Source organism: Oryctolagus cuniculus, chromosome 17, assembly GCF_964237555.1.
Source record: "Oryctolagus cuniculus chromosome 17, mOryCun1.1, whole genome shotgun sequence".
Classification (NCBI taxonomy): domain Eukaryota; kingdom Metazoa; phylum Chordata; class Mammalia; order Lagomorpha; family Leporidae; genus Oryctolagus; species Oryctolagus cuniculus.
The window spans coordinates 39,344,522-39,362,036 of record NC_091448.1 but is presented as its reverse complement, the minus strand read 5'-3'; the positions used below and the strand labels follow the sequence as shown (position 1 = coordinate 39,362,036).

Genomic DNA, 17,515 nt, shown 5'->3' with positions numbered 1-17,515 from the left:
AAGGGACTTTGCTGAATTGTCAGTGACGTTTTAATTCATGGTAATAGCATATTAGAAATGGTTTTCTGTGTTTCTAGGTGGTTCACAGCCAAGTTCAGGAAAAGATAGTTCTCTATCCTTCCATCATCACATGGAAAGAAATCTGATTTCTCTCTTTTCCTGGGAGTTATAACAACAATGACAATTGCAAACTGGCAATATCTGGGAATACTGAACAGCCTAAAGTCCTCCCTTTCCACAATTTAAAGTGGTTACACTTTGGATACCACCACCAAAATGAAGATCTAGCCTAAAATCTAATTAAATTTTAAGTCCTAAACATTTCAAACTCAGAAAAGGACCTAAGGGGGTAATTTGGCTGTTTCATAAAACTTCTGAAAGGATTCTGAGCTGTTATCCCAAAAATTTCCCTGCTGTAGTTGTAAAATGTCTAAAAAGAAAACTGTGTGAGGAAATGTGAATAAACATCTGGCTTTCTACTCTGTTGTTACATAATGCAAACACTTTGTAATTAAGCACCTTGAAGCCTAACCAGTTGTTATTTGGCCATTAGGGTAGTTGTACCTTGGGAATAATTAGTAAGGCATCAGCAAAAGCTTGAACTCCAAGACGAGCTCCTCCTTTTATTTTTCTCTTATACTTAATAAGGGCTTCAGCTATCGCCACTTCAACTGCACCTGCCCCTGGAACCACACAGCCTGTTGCAAGAAAAAAAATGATTGGTAAGACATGCCATACAGGGAAAGAAAAAAAAAAAAAAAAAACAGAGAGAAGCAATTAGCTATTCAAGTGTGTTCTATTATCTTGCCTAGTTCTATAACGTATTGAAATGTATTCAAAATCAAATAAAGGGCACAGCTCAGTTACTACTCAGTTGTCTTATGGAGCATAGGAGGCATGCTGAAGTTAAATCATGGAGTATAGTGCAGCTAACTGGCCACAAACAGCTTATTACTCTGGCAAATAAGACTAGACGTTCCTTCATGTTACTTTGTTAGTTTTCTATGACTACATTTAAAAGGTGGTTATTTATAATTTATAGTGGCAGCTAACTGATTGCAATACTGATTTGAAAAACAGTTTTTGGTATGGGATACGTGGGACTCAATGAGTATTTGTTTTCTGTATTGAAGCAGAACTACCTAAGACAAAAATCTGGGTGGTCTTGTTATTATAAGGCCAGGGTTTCTTGTTTTTTAAAGATTTTATTTATTTATTTGAGAGGTAGAGTTATAGACAGTGAGAGGGAGAGACAGAAAGGTCTTCCATCCTTTGGTTCACTCTCCAAATGGCTGCAACGGCCAGAGCTGCACCGATCTGGAGCCAGGAGCCAGGAGCTTCCTCCCAATCTCCCACACAGGTGCAGGGGCCCAAGGACTTAGGCCATCTTCCACTGCTCTCCCAGGCCACAGAAGAGAGCTGGACTGGAAGAGAAGCAGCCAAGAGTAGAACCAGCACCCATATGGGATGCCGGCACTGCAGGAAGAGGATTAACCTCCTGCACCATGGCGCCAGCCCCTAGGCCAGAGTTTTGATTAAACCCAATATTTTTCACAAAAGTACACAACTTTTACATCTGCTGCATGACTTTATAAAGTGTATGACTCTTATTTGAATCATTGCTGACTTGCTTTGGAATCAACCATGTTTAAAACAAAATCATATAAAAGTAATCACTCCTTTTATCATATCATTTTTTTAAATATTTCACTCTTCCTCCACCTCATTTCACAACAAAATTACTCAAATCGTTGTTTACCCACAAGATAATTACATCATTATGTCCTATTTGCACTTTAAAGGCTCCTTGTTGAGTCTAGTGTTTTGCTCAAGCAGTTAAGCTACTGCCTTGGGCATCCACATTCCATTTTAGAGTACCTGGGTTCAAGTCCCGGCTCTGCTCTCCATACCAGTTTCCTAATAATGCACACCCAGGAGGTAGTAGATGAAGCTCACATACCTGGGTTCTTGCCACCCATGTGGGAGACCCATACTGAGTTCAAGGCTTCTGACTTGGACTGGCCCAGTGTTGGCTGTTCCAGACCTTTGAGGAACAAACCAGTGAATGGGAGATCTCTCTCAGTATCTGTCTGGTGTTTTCTCTCTCTCTCTCTCTCTCTCTCTCTCTCTCTCTCCTTTTCAAATAAAATTAGTTTTAAAAGAATGAGAATAAATAGATGAATACATTTCTTTTTAAATTTGGAATACACTCAAAGAATATAAGGGCACTTCAAAAAGTTCACAGAAAATTGAATTAAAACATTTATTTTGATAGAAAGTAATTTTGAAATACATAGTTTTTTCATAATATTTTCCATGAACTTTTTGAAGATATCTTTTACACATAGATTTAAAATTCTTTACAACAAAATCAACTTACCTTTTTACTCAATTTTCCATGAACTTTTTGGTATATCCTTATATTTATATACATAAGGTAAAAATGTACAAATAGACAAATATACTCTTGTACCTATCAACCAACTTCAGAAAGAGATTGCAAGTAACTGCAAATTTCCTTGATCCCATTCCCCTGTGAATATCTGTGGGCTGCTACTTCTTGAAGAGAAATGTGGTTGTTTATTTATTTCATTATTATTTTTATTTATTTTTATTTATTTTTATTTTTTGACAGGCAGAGTGGACAGTGAGAGAGAGAGACAGAGAGAAAGGTCTTCCTTTTGCCGTTGGTTCACCCTCCAATGGCTGCCGCGGCCAGCGTGCTGCAGCCGGCGCACCACGCTGATCCGATGGCAGGAGCCAGGTGCTTCTCCTGGTCTCCCATGGGGTGCAGGGCCCAAGCACTTGGGCCATCCTCCACTGCACTCCCGGGACACAGCAGAGAGCTGGCCTGGAAGAGGGGCAACCAGGACAGAATCCGGCGCCCCGACCAGGACTAGAACCCGGTGTGCCGGCGCCGCAAGGCGGAGGATTAGCCTAGTGAGCCGCGGGGCCAGCCTATTTATTTATTTTAAAGAATTGGCAGCCATTTTTTAAATATTATTTAAGTTGGTTTTTTTTTTTTTTTATTTGAGAGGCAAAGAGACAGAGACAGATCTCCCATCTGGAGGTTCACTCCCATAATGACCAGCACCATGCCAGGCTGAAACCTGCAGCCAGGAACTCAATTCAGGTCTCCCGTGTGGGTGGCATGAACCCAGCTGTCTGAGCCATCACCACTGCTTCCCAGGGTCTGCATGGGCAAGAAGCTGAAACTGGGAGCTGGAGCCAGGAATTGAAGCCAGGCACTCCAATACAGGACGCGGGTATCACAACTGCTAGGCCAAACTCCTACCCCTAAACAGAAATGTAGAACCTAGATTAGAAAAAAATAAAGTTATCAAACCAGTGAACTCGGCTTCCACCTTAAGAAACCAGACAAGGAAGAGCAAATGAAACCGAATGTAATCTAAAAGTTGTACTTATGAAATTTATATTTATTAAATAAAAGCTTTCTATAAAAAAAGAAACCTAATGTAAGTAGAAGAAAGGAAATAGTAAAGACCAGAGAGGAAATTAATGAAATAAAAATGACAAACTTCAGAAATAAGAAGTGACATCACAACAGATTCTACAGCTACTAAGAATAATAAAGGAATATTATGAACAACTTTATGTAAAAATATAAAAACTTCTATTAGAGGTTGGCAAATTCTCTGCAAATGGGCAGTTAATAAATATATTAGGGATAGGGACTGTGGTACAGTGTATTATGCCATTGCTTGGGCATCTGCATCCCGTATCAGACTACCTGAGATCAAGTCCTGCCTCTGCTCCCATCCAGCTTCCTGCGAATGTGCACCCTGGCAGGCAGCAGATCATGACCCAAGTGCTTAAGTTCCTGCTACCCATGTGGGAAACCCAGATGGAGTTCCTTGCTCCTGACTTCAGTCTGATCCAGCCCTGGCTGTTCTACTGGATGGAAATCTCTCCTCCCATTGCTCAAAAATAAATGAAAAGGCTGGCGCCGCGGCTCACTAGGCTAATCCTCCGCCTTGCGGCGCCGGCACACCGGGTTCTAGTCCTGGTCGGGGCGCCGGATTCTGTCCTGGTTGCCCCTCTTCCAGGCCAGCTCTCTGCTGTGTCCCGGGAGTGCAGTGGAGGATGGCCCAAGTGCTTGGGCCCTGCACCCCATGGGAGACCAGGAGAAGCACCTGGCTCTTGCCATCGGATCAGCACGGTGTGCCGGCCACAGAGCACAGGCCGCGGCGGCCATTGGAGGGTGAACCAACGGCAAAGGAAGACCTTTCTCTCTGTGTCTCTCTCTGTGTCCACTCTGCCTGTCAAAAAAAAAAAAAAAAAAAAACGAAAAGGGGGAAATGTGGTGGAATGAGAAGGCCATGCCAAGGTGGCCACTGGCAAGCCAGCGTCAGTTACTCAGGAATGGCTTTGAAACCCACCTGGCAATGGAGCCTGCCTGGCAACAGGCTGTGATTGGATGGCTTTTGAAACTGCCTGGCAACAGGCTGTGATTGGTTGGGGCATAGACCGCCCCTTGACCAGATTGGCTGGTCTTGGCTATATAAGATGTAGTTTCAACTGAAATAAACGAGTCTATGGGCTGCTTGCCTCAAGCCCACTTTCACCCAACTCCTGGGGTCTGTGTGGTGACTCCACACCTCTTGCACCACGCTGCTCCTCTCAGAAACTAATCCACTGCAACATTGTTGAGAAATCAACAGCAACACCCTTCCACATCATTCTGCCTTTCAAATAAAGAAATAATCAAACTTTTAAAAATTATTTTAGATTCTGTGGACCATACCATTTCTTTTACAACCCTTCATCTCTTCTACTGTAGCACAAAAATGGCCACAGATAATACATTAAAAAATGGATATGACTGTGTTGCAATAAAAGTGTATTTACCAAAACTAGATAGGAAACTAGTTTTAGCTCATGAGCAATAGTTTAATGATTCTAACTTGGGTGAACTGGACAAATTCTTGAGAAGTACAAACTACTACTAAACCTGAATAGCCCTATAGCTATTAAAGAGATTGAATCTGTAGTTAAAAAACCTTCCCACAAAGAAAACTCCAGGCTCAGACGGTTTTACTGACAAATTCTACTGAACATTTAAGGAAGAAATAAACCAAGCCTACACAACAATTGAACACCTTAAAAAGACTGAATAGGACAAAGGCTTTCTAACTCATTCTATAAGGACAACATCACTCTAACACCAAAAAGGATAAATGCATTCTTTTAAAAAGTATATAAACATGGGCCAGAGCTGTGGCCTAGAGGGTGAAGCCCCAGCCTGCAATGCCAGCATCCCATATGGACACCAGTTTGAGTCCTGGCTGCTCCACTTCAAATCCAGCTCTCTGCTATGGCCTGGGAAAGCAGTAGAAGATGGCCCAACTCCTTGGGTCCCTGCACCCACATGGGAGACCTGGAAGAAGCTCCTGGCTCCTGGCTTCAGATCAGCTCAGCTCTGACTGTTGCTGTCATTTGGGGAATGAACCAGCAGAATGGAAGACCTGTCTCTCTCTCTGGCTCTACCTCTCTCTCTAACTCTGTCTTTCAAATAAATAAAATCTTTTTTTAAAAAAAAAGTATATAGAAACCAATTTCACTTATAAATAGATACAAAAATTCTTAACAGAATTTTAGCTCATCAAGTACACCAATATATAAAAAATATACTTAGCAACATTATCTGCAATAGCCAAAGATAAGTTTCCATCAATAGATGAAGATAAAATAAAATATGATTTATATATATAATTTGAGGGATCTTCAAAAAGTTTGCAGAAAATGTACATTGTGAAAAAATTATGCATTGATTTCAATTTTTTTGCCCCCAAATTATCTTTAAATTTCATTTTCCATGAGCTTTTTGAAGTACCCCCATTGACTATTATTCAGCCATAAAAAGAAAATTTTGGTCAACACTACAACATGGATGCTTTCTAACATTATGCTAAGTAAAATAAGCCAGACACATACAAAATATACTGTATGATTGCACTCATATGAGGTACATAGAGTAGTCACATTCACAGAGACAGAAAGCATAATAGTGGCTACAGGGGACAGAGGAGCAAGGAGCAGGAAGTCACCGTTCAATGGTATACAGTTAAGTCTGACAAGGTGAAAATGTTCTTTGGAAGGATAGTGGTGATGGTCACACAGCAACATGAATGCAGCTACTGCCACTGAACTGTGTACTTGAAAACTCTTAAACTCTGAGTTTGACGTTACACATATTTTATCACAATTTTAAAATAATTTGAAAACATAATCCACTTATTTAAGAGAGTAAAATGTATCATAACTAACTAGGGTTTATTCTATCAATGTAAAGTTGGTTGAACATTTGTGCAGTCAGGGTAACTCAGCACAGTGAGAACCAAAAAGGAAGGGTGAGCGTTTGGCCTAGCAGCTAAGGCCTGGTTGGGGCCTCGATTCAGTGCCCAGCCCCAGCCCCGGCTCAGGACTCCAGCTTCCTGCTGATGCAGACCCTGGGAAGCAGCACTGAGGACTCAAGTGGTTGGGTTCCTGCCACCCACATGTGAGCCCTGGCTTGGGCATCTGGAAAGTGGGTAGATAGTAGGAGTTCATGTGTGTGTGCATCTGCCTCTCAAATACATACATAAACATTTTAAAAAGAAGCTAAAAAAAACCATCCCAGTAGATGCAGAAAAAGCACTTGACAAAAGTCCAACATCTATTCTTGATTTTAAAAAACAAAACTCTCAGCAAACTAGGCACGGGGAGAACTTCTTCAGCCAGATTTTAGAAACTATAACTAATCTAGATAATGGAGCAAAACTAAAGCTTCCCCCACTAAGATCAGAAGTAAGGAAAGGATTCCACTCTCATCATTTCTGTACAACATTTTATGGGAGGTCCTAGCCCATAAAAGGAGAAAAAAAAAAGAAATAAAAATACCCAGATCCATATTGGAAAAGAAATAAAACTGTCTCTATCAGCAAGAGCATGATCATTTATATAGAAAATTCAATGAAATTTATTTTGCAAAGCTAGTAGAACTAGTGAGTTTAGCAAGATTGTAGAATATCAAGACACAAAAATCAACTGTATTTCTCTGTTTGTAACAATCAGAAATTGAAATTGTAAAAATACCACATTCAGTAGCATCAAATTATATGGATTATATAGGAATAAATCTGAGAAAATGTGTGAAACTCAAATACTACAAAGCACAAACTATTGCTGAGATAAAATTCAGGGAAGCTCAAGTAAATGGAGAGAGATATTATGTTCATGAGGTTGAAGACTCAATATTAAGATACCAATTTTCCACAAAAATGATCTATAAAAATTAAATTCTAATCAAAATTCCAGCTCTTTTTAGTAGAAATTGACAAGCTGATTCTAAAATTAATATGGAAATGCAAAGGACTCAAATAACCTAAAAACTTGAAAAAAAAAAAAAGGTGAGCATTAACATTACTCATTTAAGTTTTATAATAAAGCTATAGTAGGGGGGCGATGTTGTGGCATAGTACGATAAGCCTCTGCCTGTGGTGCTGGCATCCCATATGGGCACCAGTTCATGTCCCAGCTGCTCCTCTTCAGATCCAGCTCTCTGCCATGGCCTGGGAAAGCAGTAGAATGTTTGGGCCCCTGCACCGGTGTAGGAGACCTGAAAGAAGTTCCTGGCTCCTGGCTTCAGACTAGCCCAGATCTGGCCATTGCAGGCATTTGGGGAGTGAACCAGCAGATGAAAGAACTTTCTCTCTGTCGCTCCCTCTCTCTCTGTAACTCTACCTTTCAAATAAATTACAATCTTTAAAAAAAAAAGTAATCAAAACACTATGATAGTAACATTTAGATAAATAGATCAATGGAACAGAATAAAGAGTACAGAAATAGAACCACTCAAATATGAACAATTGACTTTTTATAAAAACACGAAGGCAACTCAATGGTAAAAGGATTGTCTTTTCAAGGCCAGCACTATGGTGCAGCGGGTTAACACCCTGGCCTGAAGCACCAGCACCCCAGATGGGCACTGGTTCTAGTCCTGGCTGCTCCTCTTCCAATCCAGCTCTCTGCTATGGCCTGGGAAAGCAGTAGAGGATGGCCCAAGAACTTGGGCCCCTGTACCCACGTGGGAGACCCAGAAAAAGCTCCTGGTTCCTGGCTTTGGATCAGCACAGCTCCAGCCGTCGCGGCCATCTGGGGAGTGAACCAGTGGATGGAAGACCTCTCTCTCTGTCTCTACCTCTCTCTGTAACTCTGTCTTTCAAATAAATAAAATAAATCTTTGAAAAAAAAAAAGGATTGTCTTTTCAACTAAAAGGACTGAAACAGTTTGATATCTATATGCAATAAAATAATCTAGATCCATACCTGTACCATATACAAACATTATTTTAAAATAAGTTATAGACCTAAATGTGAAACCTAAGACTATAATACTTCTGGAAAAAAAAATACAAAATCTTTGTGACCTTATGTTAGGTAAATATTTTTAATATGCCACACCAAAAGCATAATAAAAATTTGATAAAGTATACTTCATCAAAATGAAAAACTTATGGGGGCCAGCATTGTGGCATAGCGGGTAAAGCCATCACCTGCAATTCCAGCAACCCATATGATGGGCACAGCTCATGTCCTGGCTGCTCCGCTTCTGATCCAGGACCCTGCTAACAGCCTGGGAAAAGCAGCAGAAAGATGGCCCAAGTGCTTGGGCCCCTGCAGCCATCTGGGGAGTGAACCACAGGATGGAAGATCTCTGTGTCTTTCCCTTTCTTTCTGTAACTCTGACTTTCAGAAAAATATACAAATTTTTAAAAAATTATGAACTCCTCCTTGAAAGATAGTGTTAAGAAAATAACGAAATAAGCCACAGACGAGAAAAAAGTGCACATCAGTTATTTGATAAAACACCTACATGGAGAATATATAAAAACCTCTCAAACTCAACAATAAGAAAACAAATAAATCCATTTTTGGAGAGGGCGTAAAATTTGAACAGAAACTTCACCAAAGATGTTTGAATAGTAAATATCATATGAGAAAATGCTCATTATCAGTAATCATTAGGAAAAGCCAAATTAAAACCAAGTGTATGTTTATTTAATTTTTAAAAGGCTAAAATGGAAATGACTACTCACGTCAGGTATTGAGGAAGATTCAAAACAACTTCAACTCTCTCACATGGCTGATGGGTGTGAAATAGTAGTTAATAAAACAGCTTGGCAGCTGCTAAAAAGTTAAATATACATTTACCATAGGATTTTATTCCTAGGCATTTACCCAAAAGAAATGAAAGCGTATGTCCCCAAAAAACATACACCCAAATATTCATAGCAGCTTTATTTGTAATAGCCAAGAACTCCAAATAATCAAATATCCATCAATAGGATAATGATAAGTTATAGGATATTCACATAATGGAATACTATTTAGCAATAAAACAGAATCAACTAATGATAGATACACTAACATCAATGAATTTCGAAACAATTACACTGTGTAAAAGAATATATGACTTTTTAAAAAAATTCATTCATTCATTCATTCATTCATTTAAAAGAGAGGGAGAGACAGAGAGAGAGATCTTCCATCCACTACTTCATGCCCTAGGCAGCCACAATGGCCAGGACTGGGCCAGGCCGAAGCCAGAAATCAGTAGCTTCATCTGGGTCTCGCACATGGGTGGCAGGGGCCCAAACACTTGTACCATCTTTCACTGCTTTTCTCAGGCCAAATACTTGGGTTCCTGGTACCCATTGGAAAGACCCAGATGAACTTCCTGGCTCCTGACTTTGGCCTGATCTAGCCCAAACTATTGTGGGCATTTGAGGAATAAACCAATGGATGGCTGATCTTTCTCTCTGTCTCTCCCTTTCTGTTACTCTGCCTTTTGAATAAATATATAAATCAATCTTGTTTAAATGTTTTTTAATATCTGAGGTTCATATCCATCACAAATAAAAAGCTTACCATCTTCAATGGCGTTTTTGATGGCACGAAGTCCATCTCTTAGAGCATCCTTGGTTTGTGTGAGGGTGTGCTTATTTGGGCCTTTGACCAACAGGGTGACCGAGCGAGGGTTAATACAGTCCTCAATAAAAGTAAACTTTTCTTCACCCTAAGGGATAATACAATATATAACCTTAATATTCAATTTCCTGAAAATCAAGAGTTAGTTTATTTTAGAATATATTAGAATCCAATCTTCAAGTGAAGGGTTTTTTTTCTAATCAAACATGACTAAAGGTATGTCTAAAGTAGTAAATTTATACTTGAACTCTTAGCAAACATTCAGGTAAATAAACTATAAAATGCGTCCTGAGGATTAGACCTCAAAATGGAAAACATGAATTAAAAGCTTAATGGGTCTTGTGATTTTTTTTTTTTTTGGTTGTTTGTCAAAAAAGCAGCCTAGGGTTCCTTTATAATCACTGTTCACAGAAATACTCACTAATGTATGCTCATATACAAGACCAGCATGGCCCAAGCAGTCTACACTGAGGTCTTCCAGGGAATTCACAGCTATTCCGCCACAAGCAAGAGACAGTCTGAAATGACATGTCACCATAAACTTTGGTTATAGAAAACTTAAAGGCTAATGAGAAAGAGATATCCAGCACAAAGGACTGTATTGCTGCTGCTTTATGCTCCTATTGTGTTGGCAGGTTTTTAATTTTTTAATTGGCAAATTGTATATATTTATCATGTATAATATATCTTAAAATATATATATATACACATTGTAGAATAACTAAGTCGAGATAATTCACATGCATTACCTCACGCCGTTAGCATTTTTGGCGTAAGAACACATAAAATCTATTCTCTTTGCATTCTGTTAATACAATATGTTCATTATAGTCATCATGTTACACAATACATTTCTTGACCTTATTCCTCCTTATTCATTTTTGCTTTAACTAACATCTCCCCAATGCCTCAACCCCCACCACAGCAGTCCCTGTTAGTCACCTTTCTCCTACCCACTTCTGAGCTCAATGTCTTAGATTTGACCTGAGTGAGATCATGTGGTGTTGTATTGTATTGTTTTAGGAATCTGTTTTAGGGGCCAATATTGTGGCACAGCAGGTTAAGCCACTGCTCGTGACACCGGACATCCCCATCTCGGCGTGCCAGTTTGAGTCCCTGCTGCTCTTCTTCTGATCCAAAGCCTTGCTAATGCACCTGGGAAAGCAGCAGACGGTGGCCTAAATACCTGGGCTTCTGCCACTCATGTTGGAGATCTGGGTGAACTACCTGGCTCCTGGCATCAGACTGGCCCAGCCCCAGCCATCACATACTTTGCCAAACTGTTTTTCAAATAAATAACTTTTTTATTTTTTTTAATATTTACTTATTTATTTGAAAGTCAGAGTTAGAGAGAGAGAGAGAAAGAGAGAGAGAGAGAGAAAGGTCTTCCATCCTCTGGTTCACTCTCCCAGATGGATGCAATGGCTGAAGCTGCGCCAATCCGAAGCCAGGAGCCAGGAGCCAGGAGCTTCTTCCAGATCTCCCTTGTGGGTGCAGGGGCCCAAGTTTTTGGGCCATCCTCTAGTGCTTTCCCAGGCCACAGCAGAGAGCTGGATCAGAAGTAGAGCGGCCAGGTCTTGAACCGGTGCCCATATAGGATGCTGGCGCTTCAGGCCAGCCCCTAAATAATCTTTAAAAAAAAAAAAATGTTTTAAAAAGATGAAAATTGGGCCGGTGCTGCGGCTCAATAGGCTAATCCTCTGCCTGCGGCGCCAGCACACCGGGTTCTACTCCCTGTCGGGGCGCCGGATTCTGTCCCGGTTGCCCCTCTTCCAGGCCAGCTCTCTGCTGTGGCCCGGGAAGGTGGAGGATGGCCCAAGTCCTTGGGCCCTGCACCCGTAAGAGAGACCAGGAGAAGCACCTGGCTCCTGGCCTTCAGATCAGTGCGGCAGTGGCCATTGGAGGGTGAACCAACGGCAAAGGAAGACCTTTCTCTCTGTCTCTCTCTCACTGTCCACTCTGCCTGTCAAAAAAAAAAAAAAAAGAAAGAAAGAAAAGAAAAGAAAAGAAAATCTTCCTTGTAGTTTAACAAAGTTCTGAAGTAGGTTAACCTTGGTTTTTTTTTGTTTTTGTTTTTGTTTTTGTTTTTGTTTTTGTTTTTTGTCTTGCTTTGTTTTTTTTGTTTCTGTGTTTGTTGAGAGGCAGATAGATAGACAAGAGCTCCTTCTATCTACAGGTTCACTCTCCAAATGTTTGCAACAGTCTGGGCTTGGCCAGGGTGTAGCAAGGAGCCAGGAATGCAATCCACTTCTCGTACTTGGAAGGCAGGAATCCAGTTACTGGAGCTGTCATTGCTGCCTCCAAGTCTGCATTGGCGGGAAGCTGGAGCTGGGAGCCAGAACCGGGAATCTAACCCAAGCACTCTGAGGCGGGACACAGACATCTGAAATAGCTGAATGCCCATTCTTACAACCTTGGTCTTTCAACAGTTCAGCATTTGCTGAAATTAAGAACTAAACTTGGGATGTGTATGCTACTATTTTACTCTGCAATGTTTATGTATAAGCCAAAAGGACTATTTGGGATGATTTCAATTTAATCTGTTAAAAGATTTAGAGGGATTAGGAGAGGGAGGAGGAGGAAGGGTGGGAGTGTAGGTGAGAAGGAGGGTAGCGTGGGAAGTATCACAATGTTCCTAAATCTGTATACATAAAATGCATGAAATTTGTATACCTTAAAAATTTAATATTTAAAAATATGAAAATACATAATTATCTGAAAGTTTACCTTTCCATATTTCTTCTTTTTGCTCTGCGGAGAGCTACTATTCCATGTTTTGCAAGAGTATCTAAGGAAAATGGATCAATTCCCTATAATAAAATTAATGTAAAAGTCACAAACATTTTAAAAATATGTTCACTTTTTCAGTTTTTAAGTTTACTTATTTATTTGAAAGAGAGACAGAGATTTATTTTCCATCTGCTGGTCCACTCCCCAGATGCTATTAAGAGCCAGACTGAAGCCAGGAGCCTGGAACTCCATTCAAGTCTCCCGCATGAGTGACAGGGACCCAAGTACTTTTGTCATCATCTGCTGCCTCTGCCTTTCAGGGTGCACATTAGCAGGAATGCTGGGGGAAGCAGAAACGGGACTTGATCCCAGGCACTTTGGTATGGGATGCAGGCTTCCAAGCAGCACTTTATCCCACTTTGCTACAATGTCTGCCCCTATAAACATGTTCCAAACTAGTATTTCTCACTCTTAGACTGCCTCACACTCTTAAAAAGTATTAAGAATTGGATGAGCTTTTGTTTATGTGAGCTGGAGCTGTAATACTTATCATGTTATAAATTAAAACTAAGAAACCTTAAATAGTTATTAACCTACTTTAAATAATGAGCCCATTTGTGATAATATAAGTGATATTTATAAATGAAAATTTGCGATATTTTCCAAAACAAAAAAATACATAATGAGAATGATATTGTTTACATTTCTGCAAACCTCGTTAATGTCTATCATAGCAGGAAACAAAATAGAATCTCATGTCTGCATTTGCATTCAATGTGGTGGCTCAAGTAAATGAAGAGAATCTGACCTCCCTCCGTTAAATATTGGAAAGGAAGGAATATTTAAATAGTTTTATTTTAGATAACTGCAGATATTCTTTGATACTACATATATCCAAAATGCAACAAGTAGTAGTTTTTAAAAGGTTAGTTTCAATGGGGAATGTGGAACTGTATCAATGAACTTTTCATATTCTCTCATTTTAAAATCTCTCTTTTGAACTATTTTTTCATGTTTATTTCCATCTGCTTGAACGAATGAAAGAGAAAGAAAGAGAGGGAATATTTTTCATCTGCTGGTTCACTCCCCAAATTCTCACAACGAGAGCTAGGCCAGGCTGAAGCCAGGAGCCTGGAAGTCCATCTAGGCCTCCCACACACTGAAGGTGGCAGGGGCCCAAGCATTTGACCATTAGCAGGAAGTTGGATTGGAAGCAGAGGAACTGGGACTGAAACTGGCATTCCAATGTGCCATTGTTGCAGGAGGAGGTTTAATCCGCAACAACACAATGTCAGCCCTGTGTTGCACTTTACCCTAGAGTGATTTTGTAAAAATGGCTAACCCATCCATTTCTTAGATGTTTAGAAAAGATTAGCTCACTGAGTTAAGTAACACCTCCAAACTTTAATACATTTCATGGTTATACAATATTTAGAAAACCTACATTTGTTAATTATATCACTATCAGAAAAGTCTGAAGTATTGGAAAGCTGTCATGCTCACTGTAGCAGATGTCAGTTTTCTGAAATTCTAATTTTTGTGTTTGAAAGCCCAAATGTTGCCAGTGGCAACAAGTACCATCAATAGTTTTCCCTGAAGTGACAGGATTGCTTCATTCATTTTTGAGAAAACACACCAGATACCCAAATCTAAAAAACTGTGCTTTGCCAGGCAGTCATTCTTTTTTAAGTAAAAATAGCTTTCCATGAAAGAAGTGGCTAGTTTAGCTCACAACTCAATTACACGAGACAATTGTCCTATTTTGGCATGTAGCAGAAGAGCTTTGTACATACTTCATATTTCATCACACAAAAAATTGTTTAAAGATTTATTTATTTGTTTGAAAGAATTACACAGAGAGAGGAAAGACAGAGAGAGATCATCTATCTGCTGAATCATTCCCCAAATGGCTGCAACAACCGGGGCTAGGCCAGACCAGAGCCAGGAGCCAGGAGTTTTTCCAGGTCTCCCACATGGGTGCAGGGGCCCAAGGACTTGGGCCATCCTCCACTGCTTTCCCAGGTGCACTAGCAGAGAGCTAGATCAGAAGTGAAACAGCCGGACTTGAACCAGCGCCCATATGGGATGCTGGTGCTGCAGGCCATGGCTTTAACTCTGCACCACAGCACCAGCCCCCACACAAAAATTGTAAAGGCTTAATTTAAGAACCAAAATTTAATAAAATTCTTAAGTTTTACCACTCCATCAATACATTCTTAAATAAAACTGCATCTCTCTCTCTCTCTCTCTCTCTCTCTCTCTCTCTCTAAGTGACTGAAAGTCTCTGGTGGTGTGGCAATAAAGAATGAGATGGACTGGGGCGGGTGTATGGCTCAGTGGTTAAGATGCAGCTGGAGGCAAATGCCATCCCACAAAATGCCTGACTGGAGTCCCAGTTCCTCTTCCAGCTAATGTGCATCCTGGGAGAAAGCAGATGATGGCTCGAGTACTTGGGTTCCTGCCACCTGCATGGGAGACTTGAATTGAGTTCCAGGGTCCTGGCTTCAGCCTGGTCCAACCCTAATGGTTGTAGGCATTTGGGGAGATGGAAACTCTCTCCCTGTCTGCCTCTGTCTTTCAAATGAAAATAAATAAATAAAAACTTTTATGTTAAAAGAACATGATGACTACTAATACAGTTTGGTGCTATTGTTTTGATTGCACTGAGGTGCCAGCAGTTTTACCTCTCATTGCCTTTGCACCATTACTGCAAATGGCAACACCATACAAAAGGCATCATGATGATGATGCTGATGAAAAACATAGTTTTGGCCTCAGACTTCCCAAAAGGGTCTTAGGAACTCTTAGGGGTCCACAGACCACCTTTTGAGAAATATTAACAAACACTTGCAAATAATTATAATCTCTACTTTCTTTCTCACCTTTTGATTAATAACAACAAATCCTTTACTGGACTTATCACAGACTTTGTCTTTCAGGTCTATGATCTTTTGTACCCTGTCTTCAATAAACTTTCTTTCGGCTTTTACCAATTTTTCTTTTTCTTCTGCAGTCTTATAAAAGAAACCAGAGTTCACTTCTCTGAAAGGTTAATAAAAAACAAGTCACTTAAGGCAGGGCGGGGGAGGGGGAGGGATGAGGGGAAAAGGCAGAAGGATTCTATACCAAACAACATTTGGGAGGGAAGAAAGAGATTACAAAATACTTTTAGAAAACACAATTTCAAAAGTTAGGAGGAGAAACTGACACATACGTTTTCTCATATTCTAGTGATACATTGCAAGTAAGGATAAATGCATCTTCTACTCGTTTCTTCATATCTGGATGACGGGCACCATGGTCCAAAACTAAGCCTCTGATCAACCTATTAAAAGCACATAATGAGTCTTACTTAGAATATACACTCTAAAATGTGGTATAAAATTAGAATTCTACTCTTCAAGTTGTAACAAAACTGCCAGGCACACAATGTTTCCTCGCACCAATCTGAAATCTAACATGTAATTAGTAGAATTAAGCAGCAGAACCTACTGCCACTGTAGAGTCACAATAAAAAGTCTAAGTTATGCGGCTCAAATATACGATATGGCTAATCAAGTAATGCAAAGTAGGCACACAACAAGCTGCTTAGGAACATGCGTTCAAAATAATTATATGAAACAATGAAAAATTGTTCATCTAAATGTCCAACAAAAGAGAATTCTTAAGCAAATAATGACCCAACCATTTTATAGTCATGAAAACTACGTAACAACATAGAAAAATACTTACAGGATAATGCTTAAGTGGTAGAAATGGGGCAGGGGGGAGTTCTGTCCTCCAAATATTCTTACAAAAGTAAATATTTTTATAACTTTATAAAAATAATTTACATTAGAGGATGGTATTTCCACTTGCGAATCTTTATAAACTAATATGTTATACATTAAATAAAATTATTTTTTAAATAGTTCAACAAAAATGGTAAGGAATTTTTCAATATTTAAGATAACCAGATTATTCCAGCTTACTGAATATGACCATATTCCAGGATAAGAAAGACGTATGCTTAGTATTCTTGACTTTTTAAGCCTCTTTCATTTCCCTCCATTCTCATTCTCAGTAAGTGACCTTGCTTCATTGAAAAAACACACATTGCCCACTCACTACCCCCACTAAATTCATCTAGGATGTCTACCTTTGCATTCTCACTACTTCCCTTACAGTCCTCTCTTGAGCCCACCTTCAATCTGACTTTCACCTCCACCTCTTTACTGAATCAGTGCTCATTAAAGCCACCAAAAAACCAGTTGCTTTCCAAATATAATGATCAACTCTCAGCTCACAGCAATGCACTCTAACTCTCGGCAGCTAAGACACCAGTGATCTTTCTTTCTCAGAACATTTCCTTCTCTGGATTCCAGGGCACTACCCTCTCTTGGCTTTCCTACCTCACTGACCTGTCCTTTCCAGTCTCCTTTGATGAACCACTCTTTTTTTTTTTTAAGATTTATTTATTTATTTATTTATTTATTTGAAAGTCAGAGTTACACAGAGAGAGAAAGAGGCGGAGAGAGTAAAGTCCTCCATCCGCTGGTTCACTCCCCAGTTGGCTGCAACAGCCAGAGCTGCACCAATTTGAAGCCAGGAACCAGGAGCTTCCTTTGGGTCTCCCACGCAGGTGTAGGGGCCCAAGCACTTTGACCATCTTCTACTACTTTTCCAGGCCATAGCAGAGAGCTGGATCAGAAGTGGAGCAGCTAAGATTTGAACCAGCGTCCATATGGGATACCAGCACTGCAGGTGGCAGCTTTACCTGCTACGCCACAGCGTCGACCCCATGAACCATTCTTAT

The 17,515-nt window shown here is 40.0% G+C and overlaps 1 protein-coding gene across 6 annotated transcripts in view; it reads right to left on the bottom strand.

Moving 5' to 3' along the window:
* Positions 1-17,515, bottom strand: part of CCT6B (chaperonin containing TCP1 subunit 6B) — a 59,384-nt gene that overhangs the window by 2,918 nt on the left and 38,951 nt on the right. For 4 of the 6 annotated variants that reach the window (XM_051825458.2, XM_051825461.2, XM_051825463.2 and 1 more), the window contains 7 exons: positions 15,935-16,045; positions 15,603-15,762; positions 12,718-12,800; positions 10,412-10,508; positions 9,931-10,078; positions 1,961-2,044; positions 565-698 (listed from right to left, as the gene is read on the bottom strand). In XM_051825458.2, coding sequence (XP_051681418.2) covers positions 565-698; positions 1,961-2,044; positions 9,931-10,078; positions 10,412-10,508; positions 12,718-12,800; positions 15,603-15,762; positions 15,935-16,045 — 817 coding nt within the window. The remainder of the gene's footprint in view (positions 1-564; positions 699-1,960; positions 2,045-9,930; positions 10,079-10,411; positions 10,509-12,717; positions 12,801-15,602; positions 15,763-15,934; positions 16,046-17,515) is intronic. The other 2 variants (XM_051825462.2, XM_002719228.5) reach the window with 1 other exon arrangement.